The sequence below is a fragment of the Gracilinanus agilis genome, chromosome X (assembly GCF_016433145.1).
Source record: "Gracilinanus agilis isolate LMUSP501 chromosome X, AgileGrace, whole genome shotgun sequence".
Classification (NCBI taxonomy): domain Eukaryota; kingdom Metazoa; phylum Chordata; class Mammalia; order Didelphimorphia; family Didelphidae; genus Gracilinanus; species Gracilinanus agilis.
The window spans coordinates 50,947,537-50,972,753 of record NC_058136.1 but is presented as its reverse complement, the minus strand read 5'-3'; the positions used below and the strand labels follow the sequence as shown (position 1 = coordinate 50,972,753).

The 25,217-nt window shown below is 38.3% G+C and overlaps 1 protein-coding gene across 1 annotated transcript in view; it reads right to left on the bottom strand.

Moving 5' to 3' along the window:
* Positions 1 to 25,217, bottom strand: part of DIAPH2 (diaphanous related formin 2) — a 923,935-nt gene that overhangs the window by 448,137 nt on the left and 450,581 nt on the right. The window contains exon 23 of the mRNA XM_044682826.1: positions 176 to 305. Coding sequence (XP_044538761.1) covers positions 176 to 305 — 130 coding nt within the window. The remainder of the gene's footprint in view (positions 1 to 175; positions 306 to 25,217) is intronic.

Genomic DNA, 25,217 nt, shown 5'->3' with positions numbered 1-25,217 from the left:
AGATACATATGGATGGAGTGTGATGTACTGCTACATGAGACTAAAAGGGGAAAAACAATATTTCCTTGCCTTACTTATGCAAGTAAACCACCAAGAAAATCAACCTTGTTCCCCGATTCCATAATGGAATAATTTAAAGAGAAACTCCCCACTGTACAACATTCACATTGCTTACCCTTGCTTGCACTTTCAACGTTCGCCAATTCATCTGGGAATTTAAGGATGTCTCGGTATTTTTCCTCACAAATTTCAGCAAGAAAATGTAAAAGCGTGGTTTTTTGATCTGATGATTTAGTATCTCTGATCTGGAAGAAAATGAGAAGCAAAATCATTTGAATAATATCAACTCAGAGTCTGTGGTTATCTCTTAATTTGCTTCACCCATCATTTCAGTTCCACTTATTGTCAATTTAAAATGAAGTTATGTAGAGTACTTTTCTAATTACAACTAACAAGAATTCTACATTCTATTAGTAAAATAAACACTGCTTTACAAAAGAGAAAAATAAAGAATGCACATAAAATTAACTATCTATATATTCTTCAGAATGTATGTATATCTCTATAAAAGTATATGCATGCATATGTATGTGTGTGTTCCTTTAAGCCCCAATCTTTAATAACTTTATAATAACTTCTTATTTTAGAATGATCTCAGTATTCCACTCAAATCTCAAGATTCTGTGCTCTGGTTTAGAAGAGTCATATGCATTTTTATACTTTTATACAATACTAAAGCTATACAGTCCTTTATTATATCACATGTAAATGAAAGTAAAAGCAAGAATACCCTCTTCCCCTAGAAAAGTAGTCACTCTATGGTGAGGTAAGCAGCCCATTTCCACAGTGGTCTAGACAGCTTTCTCAAGTATTTTTTTTCCTCCTTAAACAATTTAGAACCATGCCCTCCATCTCTGTATACATGCCCTTTGTTAATTTTTTAATTTTAATTTTAATTTTTTTCTGGGTTATACATGCGTTATCATGCAAAACATTTCCACATTGTTCTTTTTTGTAAACGAATAATCTTATAAAACCAAAACCCCAAAACATATGCCCAAACAAACAAGTGAAAAATTGCATGCTTTCATATGCATTCTGACTCGTAACAGTTTTTTCTCTGGAGAGGGCTAGCATTCTATACATGCCCTTTGATTCTGATATACTCCTATAAGTACTATTCCCTAAAGAAAACAGCAAAAAGAAAAAGAGCAATATATAATGTGTATGTGAATATATGTATAAACACACATAGACATACATAGAGAAAGACAGACACCAGAGAGATGGAGAGAGACTCCACCTACTTGACTGCCCCCTTACTGTGGAATGGCTAATAAAGTGCAGAAGAGAATTGTAATCAATTACAACGCTTTGTAAGGAATAATGAAATGGAGAGTTTCAGGAGAAACTACGAAAATCTGTACAAAATAATGCAGAGTGGTGTGAGCAGAACCAGGAGAACCATTTATATAACACTACCACCACTTCGGATAGAAACAAGTTTAAAAGACTTCATAACTCTGATGAAAGTGATGACCAGTGCTGATGGAAGGAGCAATGTGCCTTTTCCTCCACAAAGAGAGGTGATGGACTCCGAGTACAGAGGGAGGCACACATTTGGATGTAGCGCATGCAGAAATGTGCTTTGCTTAACTAGTCTTATTTGTTAAAAGAGCTTGGTTTTGCGTTGACCTTCCCAATGGAGGTGGAAGAAGGTGAAGGGGGTGGGGACTAAGTATTAAGTGGAAAAAAACTGAATGTTTGAAAAAGTTTTTCATTATATGAAACCAAAATCTGCTTCTCTGCAACTTGTACTGCCTCTGTTTCATTCCTGCATCTGTGGCCAAGCAGGCCAACCACATGAGATTCTTCCAAATACTTCAAAAGATAGCTAACCTGTCTCCCCAAACCTCTTAGGTCTTCAGGCAAAACATCTGCAAAGCTTATTTCCATGTGTGCCTTGGCGAGAGGATTCAAAGTGTAATGGATGCTTTACTCTTCTATTTATCTATAATATTCTAATTACCAAAAAAAAATTGCCACACAGTTATCATAGGTAGAATTGTATAAAAAACCTTATAATCTAGAATACACAGACACACAAACACACAATCTCCCTTCCATCTAAATATCTAGTGTTTTCTTTGATAGGATATTCATACTAGGCAAAGCTGCAAATGAAAACAAGAACTTACTTAGAGAAGATGCAAAAATATGGTATAAAGTACCTATTTTTCTCATTCTATTGACTATTCTGCCATAACCCAGAAATAAAAGGCTTCTCCACTGATGTTCACATACTGTTTCACCCAATACAGAAAAAATGAGTACATGCCATAAACAGGCAGAGAGAAGTAATAAAAAGAGAGTTGGGGAATTATTAAAGAAATCCAATCTCTACTGTTTTGATTACTAAGGGAAATATAGCTTATCCTAATTAATAAATCAAGCCTATGCTTATGACTTTCTTTTTAACAGCATGCCCTCAATTTCTTAAAGTTCTGACTCTTTTGCAAAATTTAAAATCTTCTCCCCACACCAGGAAAATAATAAAAAGAAAAGTTAGTCTTAATGGCAAATCGAAAATATCACCAGTGACAAAGTTGTGTTCGTTCAATTGGCCACCTTAATTTCATATTCACAATTGGCTTTTCTGGGTGCACTTTAAACACAGTTGCTTCCTCTTTCAAAATAACAATCTTTAATATTCTATGTGTTATCATGCTGATCCACCAAACACTCTAAGTGTCGTGAGGGTGAAACAATATAAAGCAAGGACGAGCTATGACAACAGAAATGAACAAAATCCCTGGGGGCTGTGTGACTTTAGTGAGACCTGCTGCTTTATGGGAACCAGTGGGGAGAGCATTTAGAGCGGGTAGCCACAGAACTGTACTGTGTTTTTGTCTGGCATCACTGCAGTTTGCACCATTTCTCATGCTAGGTTAAGCACTGAAAAATGTAATAAAATGGGCATCTTATCTTTTTTTTCCTTAATAAATTATTTTGAAATTTCCCTAAAACTGTTAGTTGCTTTCCAAAAGTCCAGCACAACATCCCTCTCAAGAAAAAAACCAAAAACGAAACCTTAACTGGCCATTTGGTAGACAAACTCTCTTCTGGACAAGTCTTCTTCTACTGGAAGCCGATGGTGCTACAGAATGCATATTATTCACACAATGCCACATGAGATGAATGACCCACAGAGATAGTCTATCAGTACATAAATCTTGGATGGACACTGAGGACAGACAATGAGCTGAATCACATTCAGGAATCTATGTAAGGCTTCTCCCTGAAAGAGGCCCCTATTTTTACTATCAATACATATAATAGTGGATGGCTGTGAGTCAGAGAATTCAACCTTCTTCGAAAAGTTGCGGCTTATCCAAAAGGCAACGAAGACCCCCTGGTGAACGAGCCCGGCAGTAGGAGAACTTCTGTGAAAGGATTCTGTGGCTGAAGTAAGCTAGAGGATAGCATTTTAGCAGTGCAAGAATGGGAAAAAGGAGGTCAGCTAGTCATATATAAAAAGCAAGGGCTAATGTATGCCAACTGGTATCCAGGAAAGGGGAAGAGATAGAGAGGAAGATCCCCTGAATGTTTGGCAGGTAAGCTGTAGACTTTTTATGGCCATAGATGGACAAAAGTTGCACATGAAGAGTAGATAAGGATGGCTTACAATTTGCACCACTCACATAGGCACCTTTATTGATGCCAACCACAGATCTGTCAAAGCATATGAATAACACCACATTAATAGTAGGATTTATGGCTCATAAAAAGCTTTGCTCATAATTATGTAGCTCAAGTGCCATTATTCCTATTTTCTACTACTCTTTCCATTACACCACGTAGCCATAATTCATAAAGAAAAGTAACATTTTCAAAGCAAATTTCAAGTCCAAATCAACTGCATTGAAAGTCCAAAAGCTTTTTTGAAAATTGACATCATCTCATTAATTGCTCATCTTTATGTCTGATCATTCAGTCAATCAATGAAACAGTCAACAAGCATCAATTGTTTGTGGTGTGCCAGGCTCTGTGCCAAGTGTTGGGAGAACAAAGACAAAACAGTTGCTGCCCTCGAGGGCTTAAATTCAAGTCACCAACCAACATTTCTTAAATAAGTACCTTCTTTGAGCCAGGCACCATGTTAAGCTCTGGGGTTACAAAAAAGGGGACGAAACACACTTTGCCTTCAAGGAGCTCGTGGCCAAGTTGGGGAGACTACCTGCAAACAGCTATGAATAAATTGGACATATATATGATAAATTAGAGATAATCCACAGAGGGAAGGCACTAGCTTCAAGGGAGACCAGGAAGGGCTTCTTGCAGAAGGTGAGATTTTAGCTGAGATATGAAGGAAGCAAGGGAAGCCAGGAGTCAGAGATGAGGAAGGAGAGCATGGTAGGTATGGCAACAACAATAGGAAATGCATTTGGGAGATGGAATGTCTTATTAGTCAGTCAACCAGCATTTATTATGTACCTACTGTGTTCCAGGCACCATGCTAAATGCTGGGAATAGAGAGGAAGGCAAAAACCAGTCCCTACTCGCAGGGAGTTCAGAGTCTAAGAGGAAAGATAACAATGAATGTACCAATAGTATATAGACAGGAAAAATTGAGAGTTATCTCAGAGGGAAAGCAGTAAGATTAGGGAGGAATGGGAAAGACTCCTTGGAAAAGGTGAAACTTTAACTGAAACTTGAAGGAAGCCAAGGAAGCTAGGAGGCAAAGATGAGGAAGGAGAGGGGACCAGGAATGGGAAATAGCCCATAAAAAACACTTGTTGTTAGGCAATGGAGTGCAGTATGTGAAGAACAACATAGAGGCCAGCATCACCGGATCACAGAGAACACTCAGAGAGTAAAGTATAAAAAGCCCTGAAAGAAAGGAAGTGGCCCCATTAGGAAGAACTTCAAGAGTCACACAGAATTTTATCATGGATCCTGGAGATGATAGGGAGTCACTGAAGCTCATTGAGCAGGGCAAGAAACCTGGTCAGATCAGCAATTTATTATCAATCTGCCACATCTCTTGTGCGTGGCTCTTCTCCTGGGAAAGCAAGGAGGTAACTGGTGTTGGATCCCAGAAGAGTATGTGGACTTGAAAGAAGATGGGAGAAGACTAGAAAGGCAGGTGTGTGGCAGGATGGAGAAGACTTTAAAAGCAGAACAGAGGACTGCACGTAAGAGGACGCCAATGGAGTTTAGTGAATTCAGGAGTGACAGGGTCAGACAGAGCCTTAGGAAATGACTTTGATAGCTGACTGAAGGATGGAGTCCCTCTACTCATGCAGTTTAGCAACTTCTTTGCAATTTGTAGTCTTTTTAAGGATTGCAAAGGGCATCAAGAGATTAAGTGACTTGACGAGGGTCACACAAACAGTATATGTCAGAAGAAAAATTGAATTCAGGTCTTACATCAGAGTGAACACTTGAGCCTAAGTTTTTGTGGCTCTGAGGCCAATTCTCTATCCATTGCCTTTTCATATTTAAATATTCATAGATATATGTATAAGTATATATAGACTACATACAAAATGAATACAAGATAGTTTCAGAAAGAAGGACATGCCAGGGGAAAGGAAAGCTACTAGCTCCTGAGGGATGCTTAAGCTGTGTCTTTTTTAAAATTAATTTTTATTTTAAAATATGTTTCCATGTTTCCATGATTCATTCTCTTTTCCTCCCCTCTTCTCTCTCTTCTCCCAGCTCCCAGGGCCGACAAATAATTCCACTGGGTTGTACAAATGTTATCACTTGATACATATTTCCATACTGTTCATTTCTGTTAAGTTGTGCCTTGAAGAAAACCACGAATTTTAAGAGGCGATGGCCAAAAGAGAGGGCATTCCAGGCACTGGGTTCAGCCACTGTAAAGTAACGGCAGGATCAGGAGACGGAATGTCATATGTGAGGAAAATGAAGATGGCCAGTGAGCAATTGGCAGAATATATGAAGGGGAGCAATATCTAAGTAAAGAGGAAAGCCAGGAAGGGCTTACATTGTGAAGAGCTTTAAATATAAGAAAGAAGAAATTATAATTTGATCTTAGAGGTAATAAGGAGCTAAAGTGGTTTGAGGAGCAAGGAACTGACGAGAGCTTTGGGGAAAAACACTTTGGCAACTGTGTGGAAGAGGTACTGGAGAATGGGAACAGAAAAACGAGGTTCTGAATCAGTCTAACTACAGGGGACAAGAAGGAGGGAATACAGAGGAATAGGGAGATAATGTGAGGAAAGAAGCTATTTTTCCAGAGACAAAGATCCTTAGAACAAGCGTCACTTGTCTTTTGCAAGATGCATGAGGATGAAGTTAAAAGGCTGCCCCCTCATCTAGGCAGATACACTCAACACAAAGCAACTCTAGAATTTAGAAATACTAAAGTTTCCTGAGGTCTTATATTTTTTTCATTAATCTGAATTATCAGGGGATTGCAATACTTAAAACCTAAGAGTATTCTTGAATCTTAACTGTCAAAGCACCATCAATTAATAAGCCACATTGCTATTTTAATTTTAATTATCATCTGACCAATAAGTAATTAAACTTGGAGATCAGTAACGAAACTTTTCTTAATTGCATCTTCCTCATCTCTAATCATTTCCTCCAATGGTGCCGCACATATCGAAAAGACTTGAGTGGACAAGGTGCGACTTTTTTGTAGCTTTTCTATGAATATGGTGTGATTTTTTTGGCTATTCAAATATTATTTTCCTTGAGATCTGAAAGCTGTTTCCCAGCTGAAATGGGATAAATGTAAATAACTTTCACAATGCAAATATGCATACTTAATAAAGGTTGAGTCAGTTTAGCCACTGAACTCAATGTCCTCCTGACATTTGGTCAGAATCCTTTTTGGTGAATACCTAAGACAAGTCCCAAAGTTCAGAAGATCCCTTGAGCACTCTTTGCATTATGACTGGTTGAGAAGGAAGAGGAGACACTGCTCACAATAGCTGTGAATGGACTGAAGGAATGAACTGGAATGAACCCAGCAGCATGGTAGTCTTTCTGGGCCTGGCTCCTTCTAAACTTTAGAATCTAAAGTTCTATTTTCTTCAGCTGAACTTTTGGCCATTTCTTCTTGTTTTCCACTTGGTGAAGATGGAGACCAGGTGGTCATCATTGTCTATTTAACAACGTTCTATAGAGTTAAATATCACTTGGCTCTCAATAGTCTAGTATTTGAACTTTAAAAAACTCCTGGCGTTTTCACCTTTCCACAGAGGGGGGCTACAGAATGCTCTCGATCTCTTTAAAGTATTCCATACAAAAATACCATGTATGGACCATACAACCTTCTCAGAATCCTAGAACCTCAGCATTACAAGGAAGATCAGAGATTGTCTAGTCCAAGCTGGACATCAACAAGACTACACTCTATGCCAAGTAGCCAGTCATCATCTGATGCAAGATCTCCAGGGAAGGAGGACTCTCACTCAAACCTAACTCTCCACCATGTACTACTATGAGACACTGTACTGACTGCTGGTCCTCAAGGCAAGAATTCCCTCTTTTCTTCCTTTCAGATGCAGCTCAGACATCCTCTACAGGAAACTTTTCTTGATTTCTCCAATTTATACTGTCGGCATATAGTAACTTTTATTACCTACTATATGTGTGGATATGTATTTATACTTTATAGTTAGCATTTATATGGCACTTTAAAGTTTGCAAAATGCTTTGCAATTCTCTCATTTGATCTTCACAACAGTCCTGGGGGAGAGGTGCTATTGCTATCACTATTTTATAGATGAGAAAACTGAAATAGACAGAAGGTAAGTGACTTGTCCAGGGTCACAGAACTAATCAGAGGCCAAATTTGAACTCAGGTCCTTATCCCAGGCTCAGCACTCTATCAACTTGTCTCTCCCATTAGAATATTAATTGGTTGAGAGAAGAGATCATTTCTTCCCTTATCTTTACATCTCTAAGGGGTACCACAGAGGCTGACACATACAAAGGACTGAGGAAATACTTGTTAGACAGACAGATTGTTACATCTCTCACGCTCCCTGTTCTTTCAAAGTTCATCATGCAGGTCCTTCAGTAGCTGATAGTGTCCTGTAGATGAGGTTGGGGACTTAAATTCATCAAAGCCATCTCAGATATTACCTCCTATTTCACTGCTTTTTTGGTCTGGTCTTTTCCAGTGCAAAGATGATTCACTTTGGCCAAGAAAACTAAGAATCGAGCACTTCTTCACTGCTCCTGTACTAGGCCCTCCTTGCCTGTATCAGAATACAATTAATCCTGTGAACTAAGACAGTGCTTAGATAGGATTCAGAATTGGAAGTACCCTGGAACTCAGCCTATGAGAAGTAAGGAATGGCAACTAGCAGGGGCTGCCTCCAGAGAGATGGGGTCAAAAGGAGTTCTACATCCATGTGGCCCCACAGTTCCTAGAGGTAAAATAGCAACAACCTCTTCTTCTATTCACAGGTAACAAATCTGATCTGGCTTGGGAACTGCTGGGAAGAATATATACCTCTAAACAGTGACCTGGCTTCCATGAAGGATAGGCATTCATTTCCAGGTTTTCCACATAAACCAAAAAAGTTTACAGGTAAAAGAATCCCTTTTTGGGGCCATGGTGTAGGACAGATTTCACTGGTCCATGGCATAAGAAATGCTCTCATTTGAACTCTTACTCTGAGGATCCAAGGAACCCAGGTCCTCTCCCTTTCTCTCTTAAGTTATCAGTACCTTGCTTACCTCAAACAATTTATTTTTCTACAGAAGAGGAACGAGAAACAATTTGTTATTGCCCTAAGTTTAAGCACATTGGACACGCGTATTCTAATATATATGATGCCATGCTTTGGTATTTATACTCCACTGTCAGCTCTTCTTTTGCACTTAGGTACATTTTTAAAAAATACTAATGAATATGAATACTAATTACTAAGTCCCCAAGTATGTATGATTGTGTCCTTAGAGAACTCTCCCCTGCTTCCTCCTCATCCAAACTGTTGTGGTTTATGTCTTCAAAATTTTATTCTCAAGAGTTTTCCATCTCTCTTGCGCTATTTATCCTTGTAGAAATTTGGGCCATAGTCTCTTACTTATCCTTTCTCTGGACCCTTTGAAATCTGTTCTCCTCAAATCTAGAGTGCATGTTAGAAGACACCTGGTTTTCCTTTCCTCCACGACAAATCTTAAGACCCAGTGGTTGCCGCACTTCAACTTTGCCATTATTCTCATTAACGATCCATTTCTCTTCCTCAGAAAGAATCAAATAAGGACTAGAATTTCTCATCAACAGTTTCTTTTCCTTTTAAAGAAATAAATTATCATCAAAGCAGGTCAAGATATTATTGGTTGCTCGCCTTCTTGGGGGTGAGGGAATAAACAAACATAGAGAGCCTGTTCAAACAGAAATCTGGACAACTTATGGCTCCCATCATTACTATACTATGTCTCTACACCAGCTTTGTGATCTATTTCCCTAAGTTAGTTATTTCTACTACTTACAAAGTCTGTAACATATTCTCATGATGATTTTCTATCTATACCCAAATGGTCTCCCAAGATGTTTGTCCACCTGTGTCTGGTCTCTGCATTTCTACAAATGACTTTTGATCTTCCAACAACATGGCTGTATCACACCATTTTTTTAAATCTATCTCACTTTGTTTTATTTTTTTACAAGTTACGCCCTTCAAAAGTCAAATTCTAGTCACAGGTCTCATCCAACCAAATCTCAGCGATACCTGGGAAGTCAAAGTAGTGATTTTGCAGGAGGAGGTCTACTTACTTTTCCTCATTGCCCATACTTGTTGCCCATATAGCTGAATACCTATTGAAAATTTTAGAGCTTAAGCTGCTCTTTCTTCCCTACATTTGTTGCTGTTGTTTTTTAAAAAATTCAAAAACCCCTTCCCAATTGTTTTTGGAACTTGTCCTCAGATTGATTCACACGCTCTATTAACACTTTTGTATTACTGTAAATGAGTTCATCATCACCTGCCGGAGTCTGTTACATTCCAATGGAAAGTAATCTCCTAGAGAGCAAGTACAGATTCATTTTTATCTTTGTATTCTCGACACCTAACAGACCATTGTGCCCATGAAAGGAATTAAAGCCATGCTTGCTGAATGAATGAATTTGGACAGTGAAAGTTGTAAGAATCAAAGCAAAAGCCAGAATTTAAAAAGTAAAATGACCTAGAACTGAACCAGCAGAGCTGCTTCCAAAGTTTAGTTGTTGAGCAACTTTAACCAGCACTTTCTTTCCTCTTAGGAAATGGGTGAAGACGAGCAATTCTTGCAACTAGAAACAAAGCTTTAGTTAGGTAGAGTAGCACTGGGTTACTCTGCATTAAGGTCAGGAGCAGCAGTTAGTGATGGCCTTTCGTTCTTTTCTATACATTAACAAAATGGCTATTCCATTAATCTGAGTACCCTGGTGTTGAGTCATTAATGTAGTCCCATTAACCACCTCCATGGAACAGGAAGGGAGCAATCAGAATATGATTCAAACTGTATGATAAAGCAAAATAACAACCTCTTAAAAAACAGCCATAATCATGCAGGACACTGGCTAATCAACTCCTCCAGTCTCCATCCACATCCTTTTAGTAAAATTGCATGACTAAGCCATTATGTTTCTGAATGTACATACTACTTTGGACAAAATAATGTTACTTGTTAAATTATAAATATGCACTTGACAACAGAGAAGCTGAAAACTTAAAGTTCCAAAACGAATGTCAGGACATAACACATTTTCACACAGTTACGACTTCTTCTCCGGTCCTAAGCTATAGGAGAGCATCCGGCCCTTCTATACCTCAGAGGAAAACCTGATGATTTACCGGAACTAAATCAAAAGGGAGTTATTTTGCATCAACTGTGATGAGTAAAGCCCTGATAGGTGCCATGGCAGATTCAAAATAGGCAGAAAGCATAGCGCTTCCTTTAGAGGGAACAGTAATCTAATCTAATATGGGAGGGGAGAAGGGGAGAACACAGTAAAATAAAATGGAATATTTAATGAAGTGATAAGTCAGTAATAAGAGTACATGATATATATATATATATATTTATATATACATATATAGGCAACATTAATTTAATCTCTTTTATCTATATAAATTTCAGTGAATTTTTAAAAATGGACTCTTAATACTCAAGACTCTTAACTACTCAATTCAGTACTTAAGGACATACTACTTTGCATTGTGGGCTAATTATTCCATGAATGCTTGCTTTATCTGGAGTATCTTCATAACCTTTTGGATAGTAGGAACATAGCAGACTCTTAATATATACTGCATATAGAATTCAAGTGAAAATTATAGGAAACTAAAAAAAACAAAAAATTCTTAAAATGGAAATTAATGGGACAGCCGGTTGGCTCAGTGGATTGAGAGCCAGACCTAGAGACAGAAGGTCCTGGATTCAAGTCTTGCCTCAGACACTTCCTAGCTGGGTGATCCTGGGCATGTCACTTAACCCCCATGACCTAGCCCTTAGCGCTCTTCCACCTTTGAACAAATACTTATTATTGTTTCTAAGATGGAAAATAAGAGTTTAAAAAGAAATAAAATGGAAATTAATATAATTTGAACAGCTTCTAAAAGCCTAAAAGACAGCTAAATTCAAATCACTCAGAGCTTTACTTTGAAGATGAGTATTTTTTCTATTAATAATAATGGTGGCTCAGTGGATTGAGAGGCAGGCCTAGAGATGGAAGGTTCTAGGTTCACATCTGGCTTCAGACATGTCTTAGCTGTATGACCCTGGGCAAGTCACTTAACCCCCAATGCCTAGCACTTGCCACTCTTCTGCCTTTGAAACTATATTTTAAAAAAAGAATAGTCCTCACCTTAAATTAAACATTTAAAATAACATATGAAATGGCTGGCTAATAAGATGAAATCTTTACAAGGAAGAAATTCATGAAAACTGACAAAGGATACCATAATTACGGGGAATGGCTGGTGCTATGAATGCCTTTTAGATTTTGCACGCTTAGAACAAATCTCCTACTTCAAAAGGCACTAGACTTGATTCTTTGAGGAAGTTCACAGAGGTCTAAAATATATCTTTCAGGACCTTAGAGTCTAATTGGATAAATATGTGTACACAAATAAAAAGAAGACAAGGTAATATACAGTATCATTGATGGGATGTAGACAATGGGGAGGAGAAATCAAATCTGGTTGGAACAAGTCAAAACTTCAGCACCTAAACTAGGACTAGAAAGGATAGGCATAATTTCAATAGATGGAAATAGTCATGAATTCAAAGTGCAGGGGAGAAGGGAAGAAGGGTGCTAAAGAACCTTTGTTGAAAGGTAGAAATATAAAGGTAGAAAAAGATGACAGTCATTCCCCGGGAAGAAGACTATATGAGTTTGGGGAGAGGAAATTACTTATGGGAACAGAGGAAGAGAGCTAAACAGAATAGGACTGTATCACAGATGGACTTGAACATTAGGCCAAGGAGTTTGTATTTTCTTTTGGAAGCAATCAGAAATGAGAAAAAAATGTCTAAAGAGGAGAGGTACATGACCAGAGCAGTGTTTTAGGAAGTTAAACCTGGCAACAATACAACAGGCTACAGTTGAGTAAAATAAGAATTGAGGCAGAGTAAACAGAGAGAAAAGAGAATAAATGACAGGAATTTTAACTAGGGTAGGGCCAATGGAAATGGAAGGAAGAAATAAGAAGGAAAAATATAAAGGAAAAATCAACAGGATTTGGAAGCCATTTAGATGTAGATAGAAAGGTATCAAAGAGAGAGAAGAGACAAAGGTGACATGAGGATTTTTAAAAGTCAATGTGACTGGGAGAATAACATTCCCAGAAATAGAGAAAATAGAAGTTTCAGTATGGCAGGAAACGTGATAGGCTCAAAAAAGGTCATGTAGACCAAGAACAGATATAACAAATTATCTCATCATTTCACAGATTATTGAATTGGATCTTTTGCACATAAATGATAGTTGGAGCCATGGAAAAAGATGATATTGTTGAGGAAGAGATCACCAAGAAAAGATCAGAGGACTGAGGTCAGAATCTTGGGAGAATACCTTCATGTATAAGCAGGGAGAAATAGAAGAGTTAATGAAGGATACAAAGGAAATAGAGAAATAGAACTAGGGCCACACAGTGTCACCAAGTCACAGGAAGATGAGCAGTCACCAATTATCAGGCGCCACACTAAGCAAAGTGGATACAAAAGAGACAAAAGACAGCCCAGTGAAGTGAGCAGAACCAGAACTTTGAACACCGTAACAGCAATAATGTACCATGATCAACTGTGAATGACTTAACTTTTATCAACAAGGCAAGGATCTAGGTCAATTTTAAGACTCATGACAAAAAAGGCTATCCGTTTGCATAAAAGGAACTAATAGAGTCTGAATGTAGATTGAAGAACTGCTTTTTAAAAATCGCATTGGTGGCTAAATAGAAGATGGATTGGTTTCCGGTGAGACTTGAGGCACACAGAGCCATCAGTAGGCTACAGCAATAGTTCAGGTGTGAGGTGATAAGAAACTGCACAAGAGTTGGGGCAGTGAAGGTGATGTATTGGAGAGATGTTCCTGATGTGAAACTGGCAAGCCTTGGTAGCAGTTTGGATGTGAGGGTGGGGGTAGGGGTGAGACATAGTGAAAAGCTGAGGATGACTCCTAGCTTGTGAGCCTGAGAGGCTGAAGGGATGATGATGTCCTGGAGGAAAGTAATAAAAAAAGATGGGGGTTGGGAGGGCTTAGGAGGAAAGATAATGAATTTTGTTTTGAACATATTAAATTTAAGATATCTACTGGACATCCACTTTGAGATCTCTGAAAAAGAGTTAAGAGATGTGAGTCTGGAAGTTAACAAAGGGGTTGTGACAGGTTAGTCAAGATCATCAGCACAGAGATGGTAATTAAATCCGAGAAAACAAATGAGATCACCAAGTGAAGTAGTGTAGAGGGAGAAGAGAAGATGGCTCAGGGCAGAATCCCAAGGGACACCTATAGTTAAAAGTCATGCTCTGCAGATTGGCTAAAATGACAGCAGGGGAGAGCAATGAATGTTGGAGGGGATGTGGCAAAATTGGGACATTAATGCACTGCTGGTGGAGGTGTGAACTGAACCAACCATTCTGGATGGCATTTTGGAACTATGCCCAAAAGGATTTAAAAGACTGCCTGCTCATTGATCCAGCCGTGCCACTGCTGGGTTTATACCACAAAGAGATAATAAGCAAAAACACTTGTACAAAAATATTTATAGCCTTACTCTTTGCGGAGGCAAAAAACTGGAAAACGAGGGGATGCCCTTCAATTGGGAAATGGCAGAACAAATTGTGATAACTGTTGGTGACGGAATACTATTGTGCTCAAAGGAATAATAAACTGGAGGAATTCCATGTGAACTGGAATGACCTCCAGGAATGGATGCAGAGTGAAAGGAGCAGAACCAAGAGAACATTGTACACAGAGACTGATACACTGTGGTACAATTGAACATAATGGACTTCTCTACTAGCAGCAATGCAATGATCTGGGACAACTATGAGGGACCTATGAGAAAGAACACCATCCACATTCAGAGGAAGAACTACAGGAGTAGAAACATAGAAGAAAAACAACTGCTGGAACACATGAGTTTATGGGGGTACTATTGGGGATGTAGACGCTAAACAATCACCTTAGTGCAACTATCAATAATATGGAAATAGGTCTCGATCAATGATACATGTAAAACCTAGCAGAATTGTGCATTGGCTATGGGGGGGGGGTCTTTGGGAGAGGGAAAGAACATGAATTATGTAACCATGGGAAAATATTCTAAATAAAAAATTTTTTAATAAAAAAAGGCCATGCTCTGGATGACGATCCAGGAAAGGAAATGGCGAAGGAATGGCCAGAGAGGTAGGAGAACTAATGAGAGTAGTGTCCTGAAAACCTATAGAGAGAACAGGATACCAAGGGGGAAAAGGTGATCAGCAGTGTAGAAAAGTTGCCGAGAGGAGAATGAGGACTGGGAAAGGGCCCCTGGATCTGGCAACAAAGAGATCATTAGAACCGTAGAGAGAACTGTTTAGATACAATGATAAAATTTGAAACTGGATTGTATAAAGTCAAAAAGAGTGAGAGTCTTGTTTCACAATGTAACACATAAACAACTTTTATCATATTACCTGCCATTTTGGGGAGGAGGGAGGCCTGGAAGGGAAGGAAAGAGCAGGGATCGCAAAACGTCAGAAAATTGATTTTTAAAAATTATATCAATATGCATTCTGGAAAAACTTTAAAAATAAAATAAAAAAGAAGAGTGAGGAAAAGAGAAAATGGAGTTATCTATTATTTTTCAAGGAGTTAGCTATGAAGGGTAAAAAAGATATAGAATGATAGGTAGGGATAGAAGTGATCAACACTGCCACATGTAGTAAAGGATGAAAGAAGAAAAGAAGACCATCGGATTTAGTAAGAGGTCATTGGTAACCTTTACATATGTCACATCTGTTGAGTGGTGAGGCATACAGGAGAACTAGATAAATAGAAAGACAAAAATAGATGATAAAGAAATGAAGGCAATGGGTTAACATTCTTTCAGAAGCATGTATGTCTATGTAATGTAGGATAGCAATAAGAAAGATGTTAGAAAGGCTAACAGGGTCTGAAGATAAAGTAAGAGGTAGGAAAATAGTAAAGTTGTATATATTAGGAAAAGGCAAAAAACAGCCTAGAAGAGATGTTCAAGAGAGCAGAGCTTGAGGGGTGTTTGGGAATGCAGGGGGGTTCCATTTTCAAAACAAAGATTGACCAAGAAAAAAAAAGTAGATGAAGAAGATAAGTTACCAAAAAGGAGAAATCATTAGAAGATACCAATCTGAAAGCACGCTCTAGACATGATGTATGTATATATGCAGGCATGTGTACAAAATTGCAATTTGTGCCTGTGGTAGATGGGGTGGCTTCATCAATTACAGCGCTTAATTGAGAGAACTCTTGAATATTCTCTAATAATTTGTACAAATTAGCATTGCTCTCTAGCATGCACTGAGAGCAAGGGTCATGAGCTGAATGGGCGAAAGAGGCAATATCGAATGCAGACTCATGGCTCCTCCATCACTGAAAGATTTCCTTCTCACCTCTCTACAATATAGGGGAAGGAAAACCACCATAGAACTGCTTCTGGGGGATGTATTATTGTCTGCCGCACTTGCAGAGTGACAATCGACCGGGTAAATCTGGCTTCGATCATTTATCTCTTCCACAAATAACTCTGGATGCAAAGTCACTTCTGCTCGATAAACCTGACTTGGTTTTCCCCAGGAATCTGGAAATGAGGCTACCGAAATCACTATGCAAACTATATAAAGGAGTTGCCAGGACCTTTCTAGGATCACTTCTGGCTCACCATTTTTTCTACCTTCTGTATTCCTGACAGATTTCATTTAAAACAGCTTTGTGGCCCCCGTGCTAGAGAGGCTGCTTCTGCACACCCTGCAGCGTTCCAACAGACAGTAGGTTTCAGCTACATCAGAGGGGAATGAATAACATTCTGCCTCACAGTCTCCACCTCAACCCACAGGCACAGGTCGACACCTTCAGACCCCCTTTCCAGAGTGGTACATAGACAGATCCCTGGCAGCAGTCAAACTGGCACTAGCTGCAGGAAAATGTCTGTTTCCTGGAAAGAAGGCTAAGTGGGAATGGGCCGAGGCTGGAAAAAGGAGACAAATGACCTTCCCCTCCCATTCTGGCTGGGTGAGATGGATTCATCAGAGGGGAAAATTGAGCTTCTTGAAACAAATAAACTAAATGTAAAACACTAAGGATATGACTTAGGAAAAGTTTTGCAGAGCATTTAAACATCACTATTGTTATAGGCTCGCTACAAGTTCAAAGGGCCATATTTCCAGCATACTCTGGAGATTAAACAGAGTATTAGAGAGACTGTATTTTAAGAGATGCAGATTGCTTCCTTGTTATAGCAGCACAACTGTCCACATGCTCCTTAGTAATCTAATCAACAGGTTCTGGACTACATGAAAAAAATATAATTAACCAATCTCTCTGTTAAGAAAACAGTCCTAACCCAGAGCAAGTCTGCCCAACATTCATTTACACTGGCTCGTCCTTGAAAATAAAAGATATTGAAATGCAGTGAAGCAGGCTGGGTGGGTCAACAGGATAAAGCCATCGCCACTACCCATCACATCAGACAATTCCACTGTCTTTCTTGGCGTGTGCTCGCTTTTTCTTTTCTCCTCATCACAGCTTCTTTTCACTATCATATTTGTATATTCATAGAACAGTTAATATTTAAGCAATCATGAATGCTCCGGTGCCTATATCAAAACAGCTACTCCTGCTTGCCAGGCTGGATACAGCACATGAATTCTAATGTTAGTTGCCTTTATTTAAACAAAATTAAGTTCTGTGCTCTCTGCCAAGGGTTGTTTACAAATTATTGCTTTCTTCAAAAACACCACACACTGCAATAACACCCAGAAAGATAATGTATTTTTAAGGATTTGCAATTACCATAAAGACATTAGCTCTGGAGCTATGACCAGACAGGTTTAATACATGCTTTCCTGGCTTTATTTCTAAATCTGTCACCAAAAATGCTTTTCTGGGTACTATAGGACCAGGGCTGACACTAATTCAACCAAATTTAATTTATAGTTGAAGCATGTCTCCATCCCTCTTGGAGACCTCGTCTTTCCCTTTTTCTTCTCTTAATTTTATGGTTATAATAGTATTTCAAAAGAAGGAGAACGGATGATGTCAATTGCACAAAAGTCAAGCAATTTGTGAGTTTTACACTTGTTAGCTTAATTTATGGTAGCAATCTGAGGAATGAGACTTTAAACTTGAAACTCTGACAACATTAAATGCAATACTTACTCAACTCCATTATAATCACTTTCAGGTCCAGCAGGGCCCTAGCCATGGGGTCTACTAGAGAAAAATATCCGTCCGCTACACCTCATCCCATCTCACCCCAGAATGGCCTGTTAGTGTAACACAACCAAAAGAATGCCACACTTTTTTTTTGTAAACCTGTATACTTAAAGCACAAGGTTTAGGCCACTTTGTTGGCCCTGTCGTCTCCACATTGAGGGTACTCACTTGCCTGGTACAGAATGGAGTCCCTTCATAATTTCACATCTTGTGTGGTTCAAGCTTCTGTTAGTCCATAAATCCTCCAGAGAGGATTTACCCAACTTCCTAGAGGCTTTCCTCTTCTAATGTGGCAAATATTCCACTCCATTATGGGCTGGCCATTTATTACTTCCTTCTTACTCCCTAAGTGGTCCATCTGCTTTTCTGGTTAGCCATGTTCTTCCTAATATCTGTTTATGCAAGTTGACATTTTTCATTTTCTTTCTTCCCAAACCATGGCATGTCATGGGATAATTGGGACTCTCGTGGGGCTGGAACAAAGTGGTTTTATAATAGTGAGCAGCTGGAGATCACTGAAAGTACTGGACCCATGTACCCATGGACTCCTGCCTGACCTCCTCTTCCGTTCATTTGCAAAACCACCTTTTCATTTCGCTCACTGACCGTATGTGCTGAAGATGTACAGGGCAAAGCTTAAAGCTGCCATCCAGAGGAAGGCAGAAAGAGTTACTTGATGAGATCCAGCATTTAATAGCAAATTCATGCTGAGGCCAACACTATTATAGAGATACTCAGGGTCTGATTCTCCAGGTCTCTTAAAAAAAGAAGATTCCAAAAGAGCATAAAAGTTCAGTAATTGTATTTGTGTGTGTGTGTGTGTGTGTGTGTGTGTGTGTGTGTGTGTGCGTGTGTGTGTGTGCGTGTGTGTGTTAAGCAAAATAAGGCAACCAAGATATCAGCAACTACTGACTCATATCTCAGATCTGTTTCACTTCAATTAATGTATAGAAAGTGCTTTAGAAACTTTATAAAGTGCTATATATCAGCAATCATTAATATGACAAAGAGAGGCACTATGGACCTACCTGGTGGCTAGACTTAAAGTCAGAAATGCCTAGGTTCAAATCTCACCGTAAAAAATATACTAGCCAGGGACCCTGGGAAACTCATAACCACTCAAGGACTCAGTTTCCTCAGTAGTGAATAATATAAAGTAGTGATATGGCGCTCACTTGACAAAATTCCTGGTATCAATAAGCTGTTATAGCTTAAAACTGCACTGAGAATTCTGAGACATACTGCATGTAAAGTACAGTAGAAATCTATGGAAATATGAGCTATCGCCATATATACATAAAATCCTTTATTGAAAAGGAAGAAAGGAACAAATGAATACTAACTATATTTGTGGTTGCAAAACTGACAGTAAAATAGAGAGTATGTGATCTAGTTGAGTCTCTTATTAAGTGATTGTAGGAAATTATTTAACTCGATGAAACAAAATATAGATTTCAGAAAAAATGTTTCTTGGACAAACACTGAGATCTTACCAGGCTACATGAAAAATATCAACTATAGTGAAAATTTGGTTAGTGATAAAGTACTGACATAAAATGAGGTATTTAAAATGAAGATATGCAATCCCCAAGGAATTTCAACAACATTATGGTCAATAACTCAGATAAGGTCCAAATAAAAGACTGTTTGTCCTTAATTTTCAAAGAGGACCAGTGACATTAAGATTAGTGATGTCTTGCCTTGTGCGGGAATTAGATTTAAGTGATAGAGTTGCACAAAATTGCCAACCTCATTCTCACCTCCTAAAAGGGATCTCAAAATGAAAGCTAGCAGGAATATCAGATCCAAATTCCAGACTTCCCTGGTCAAAGAGAAGATATTTCAGGCAACCAGAAAAAAAAACCCAACTATTTGAATATAGTAGAAGCACAGTTGGAATAACACGGGATTTAGAAGATTCCATGTTAAAGGGAGAAGGAGGCTTGCAATATGGTATTCCAGAAGGCAAAGGAACTAGGATTACAACCAAGAATAATGTAACCAGAAATACTCTGTATAATCTTTCAGGAGGGAAAAAAATGATATTTAATGAAATAGAGGACCTCTAGGCATTCCCTGATGAAAAGATCAGAGCTGAGTAGAAAATCAGATATTCAGATAGAAAAGTCAAGAAGACCATAAAAAGATTAAACAGGAAGGAGTGATCATAAGGGTCTTGATAAAATTGAATTATTCATGTTCCTATAAGGAAAGATGATACATGTAACTCCCAAGAACTTTATTTTTATTAGGGCAGTTAAAAGAAGTTTACACAGAAAGAGGGTATGGATGTGAGTTGAATATACAGGAATAATCATCAAAAATAACCAAACAAAAAACAAGAAAACCAGGGGCTAAGAAAGAGGGATTCACTGAGGAAGGAAGAAGGAAGAGATAAAAAGGTAGAATGGAGAAAACTTTCAAACATAAAATAGGCAAGCAACAAAGAGATTTTACAGTGGAGGGGGAAATGGAAGGGTGTTCAATACTTGAATCTCACTCATCAGAATTGGTTGAAAGAGAGAAAAATACATATACATATATATGCATATATATACACATGTGTTTTGATTAGTATGTATATATCTTTGTGTACACACACACACATATATATATAATATAAATAACAATATATCATCACAGTTTTGTGTGTAGAAATGTAATTTACCCAACAGAAAAAAAAACAAAGAGAAGGGGATAAGAGAAAATGGAGAAGGAAGAATGACAAAAATGAGGACATATTAGGGAAGGAGGTAGTATTTGGAACCAAAATAGACTTTTGAGGAGGGATAGGATAAAAGAGAGAGGTAACAATGAAAATGGGATGGAGGGAAAACACATAGTTACTAATCATGACTGTGAATGGGAATGGGATAAACTCACCTACAAATCAGAATGGATTAGAAACCGGGATCCAACAATATGTTGTTTTTAAGAGACACACTTGAAACAGAAAGACACATGCAGAGTAAAAATCAAGAGCTTGAACTAAATCTAACATGCTTGAGGTAAAATTTTAAAAAGTCAAGAGTAGCAATTATGATTTCAAATAAAGCAAAAATAAAAACTGGATTAATTTAATTAAAAAAGGATAATCAGAGAAATTCCATTTTATAAAAAAAGATATCATAGACATCTCAAAACTGCCTACATTAAGACTCTCTGATAAAGTCCTCATTTCTCAGAAAACATAGTACAAAACTGAGTTAAATTTATAAAACTATGAGCCATACTTAAATTGATGATTTTAATTTAAGGTAAACTGAGGCACAGAGTTCCAAGCACAATCAATTTGTTGCCCTAGAGACAGGAGGTCCTAGGTTCAAATCCAGCCTCAGACACTTCCCAACTGTGTGACCCTGGGCAAGTCACTTGACCCCTATTGCCCCCCCTTACCACTCTTCCACCTAGGAGCCAATACACAGAAGTTAAGGGTTTAAAAAAACAATCAATTTGTTGGGAATGATAACAATTAACAATAAAAGGAGTCTTTCAACTCCTCAGTCAAACACCATGAGACAGGGCTTACTAGTTTTCATTTAGTTTTGGGAAGAACAAGAGAATAAAGAAAAGGAAGCACAAAACAATTATTATTGGTTACAAAGTCTGAAGTAACATAAATGGTGGAAAACAGTTTGAATGGATGGAAGTTAGAAATGCAAAGCTAGCAACAATTCCTCCTTCCATCTTGTTGCTCTGTAAAGCTCAATGGTGGTGTCCCCCGGAATTGCAAGAGCACAGCAGTAATACTCCAGACTTTCTTAAAGGATAGCCAGCATTGCAGAGCTAACAGACTTTCTGGCACCAACCTTCATCATGCAAGGTTTGTTAGAGAGCCAACACATCTCCCTTAATTGTATGTGGGCAGTAAGATGTGTAGAGACAATATATTTCTTTGAATTAAGGTGATGTGTGGGACAATTTAGTTCAGAGAGAAAACATGAACTTCTCAACTTAACTCAGAGGTAAAGAAATATGGTTTAGGCAATTTTACAATATAATTTTTTTTATATTTACAATATAAAATTTTACAATACAAATTGGTGGGATGGTGATACAGAATAGGATTAATTGGAAAATAGAATCTGAATCCATTTGAATTTCTCAGGATATAAACAGACAGTTTTCAGAAAAAGAAATCAAAGTTATATATAGTGCTATGAATAAATGCTCTAAATCACTATTAATTAGAGAAAGGCAAACTAAAACAACTGTGAGGTACCACCTCACATCTAACAGAAATGACAATACTAGAGGGGAAAGGGGGACAATAGGCATACTAGTGAATTCTCTGTGGAGTAGTGAACTGGTTCAGCCATTCTAGAGAACAATTTGGAACTAGACCAAAAGGGCTATAAAACTCTGCCTATCTTCTCACCCAGCAATACCATTATTAAGTCTGTACCCCAAAGAGGCTACATTAGTGCCTTCAACAAACTGAAAATCGAGGGGATGCTCATCAACTGGGGAATGGCTGAACAAGATGTGGCATATGATTGTGATGGAGTACTACTATGCTATGGGAAATGATAAAGTGAGGTGCTTTCAGAAAAACATAGCAAGACCTATATGAACTGACAGAAAATGAAGTGAGAGCAAACAGGAGATCATTGTTCACAGTAACAGCAAAATTGTAATGACTGAAAGACTTGGCTACTCTGATCAATACAATGATCTAAGATGATTCCAAAGGATTCACAATGAAAAAATGTCATCCACCTCCAAAGACAGAATTGATGAACTCTGAGTGCAAAGTGTATCATTTTCTAACTTTATTTTTCCTGCTTTTTATTTGGAAATATGGCTTATATGGAAATACGTTTTGCATGATTTCACATATATAATTGATATAGTGCTTGACTTCTCAGTGGATGGGGAGGGATGGAAGGGAGAGAATCTGGAACTCAAAATTTAAAAAAAGAATCTTAAAAATAAGTAATTTTTATAAAAAGAAGGAAAAAACCATACTGTTAATTTCCAGTGCAATTCCAATAATTTCAAACTAATATTTGGATGTATAAAACACACAAAAATAACAATAGTTCTGACTTGTATAGCATTTTTAAGGCTTTCAAAGTGCTTTATATACATTTTCTCAATTGTGACATTTTCTGGAGGACCAACATTTTAGTAGTAGTAGTAGTAACAACAACAACAACAACAACAACAGCTAACATTTATATAGTACTTATAGAGTGCCAGGGACTGTCCTAAGTAATTTATAACTATTTATCTTATTTGGGCCTCACAACTCTGGGATAGAGGTGCCATTTTACGGTGGAGGAAACTGAGGCAAACAGAGGTTAAGTGACTTGCTCAGGGTCACAGAGCTAATCAGTGTTTGAGGTCTTATCTGAAGACAGGTTTTCCTGACTCCAGGCCTAACTCTACCTACTTACCATACTACTTAACTGCTTTGATCTCAGCCAAGCTTTGCCTCACTCCTATCTCAACTCTCTCTGCAATCCAGCTCCTTCAACTTAATGGCTATATAAGTCTTGGAATGGATATTCTTCTCTGGATTTGTGCTATTTTCCCTCAATAGAATGTGAGCTCCTCTAGCAGTGATGGTAAACCTTTTAGAGACTGCATGCCATGCTCCCCAGACTGTATACCATGCCTGCTCACCCAGCTGTCTTACTCCAGATTAGGGAGGGAGAAAGGAAGAAGAGTGACCCCAGTATTCTACTCAGGGGAGGGAAAGGCGCGCATGGAGAGCAGAAAGGAAGCAGCTCTGCCCGAGTCTCTCTACCTTTCTAATAACTAACTCTAGCAGGCTATGGTACATATGCCCACAGAGAGCATCTTTGCCACATATGCCATAGGCTTGCCATCACAGTCCTAGAGGGTAGGAGTCTGTTGGCTTGCTTGTATTTGTATCCCCAGCACTTAGCACAGGGCCTAGGTCATCTGAAGTATTTCATAAACATTCTAGCTATCTAAGATCTATTGAAGGAGATATGGCAGATAGGTACAAAGATATAATACAAAATAGGGTGTGAAAAGGACAAGGGAGAGATATGGATAAAATGCAAAACTTGAGTGGAGGGAGAGAAAAAGAGACAGAGAAAGAGAGAATGAGAATGAGAATGAGAATATATACATATATATATCTGATTGGTATAGATTTAAAAAATTAATATCCAAAAATACTCCAAGTATTACATTTAATAAGATTTATTAAATTTAACCTGAAGCACAACGGGAAACTAAAAGACTAGGGTCAAGAGGGAGCTCACCCAAGTCACTCACGTTGGAAGAGAGAGCAGAGGAGGAGCTTATGGAAATATATAAACAGTAACGTAAAGATGCACGTAAACAAAAAGGGAAAAAGAGATTTGGGGACAGGGAAAGAATTCTGGGAGATTTAGTCTAAAGGTACAAAATTTCTAATTAATACATTGGGAAGACATAAGAAAGGGTCATAGTGGCACTGGTGATGAACACTGCAGCATTTCAACGGATATAGATTAGGATAGCACATTCTAGAAAATGTTATGCTCCAGAAGGATTGCCTATAAGAAGTCAAAGAGCTGTGCATTTATGAATTTTAGAGCAGGAAGATAACTTAAAGACCATAGACTCTAACCCCCTCATTTGCCAGGGGAAGAATCTGAGTCCCAGAATATTTAAGGCCACATAAGTCAGTTGGTAGAAGAGAAGACATTTTGACCTCAGGTCTCCTGATAGCAAGTTCAGCATGCTTATCATTAGCAAGCTATTTCTGGGAGTCCTTAGAAGAATATTTTTAACTTTCCCCTAAAGGGCTTGACATACTTCAAAAGGTTTGTTCTCAGGAGTAGTTTCACTGGTGCCACTACCCCTGCTCCAGCAATTTTCTTTGCACCAACCACTTAATTAAGTAAGCCCATTCCTCATAGACAGTACAAGGGGAATCTTCTCTTTAGCCTCTCTCTGAATGATTTGCACCATGCAAACAGAAAGGCTGAGCAGGCAGCCTGACTGATCCTTCCTCTGCAGCTGGTTTTCTGACTCCAAGGCCAAGGTTCTCTGAGAGCTACACCACCCAGCCTTGCAACACATCTGCCTGAACACAGACGTGCCTGGAGCTTGGAAAGCCCTCCACATCACATATGAACAAAAAGCCCAAAGACTACTGCTTATTACAACTAGATTGTAAGTCCTTGGCGGGCAGTCTTTTTGCCTTTTATTGTCTCCCCAGGCTAGTACAGTGCCTAGCACATAACAGGTGCTTAATGTTTAGTGATTGATATCAAACTTTTATGAAACATTTATTCCGAAGATTCATAGATACACACATATA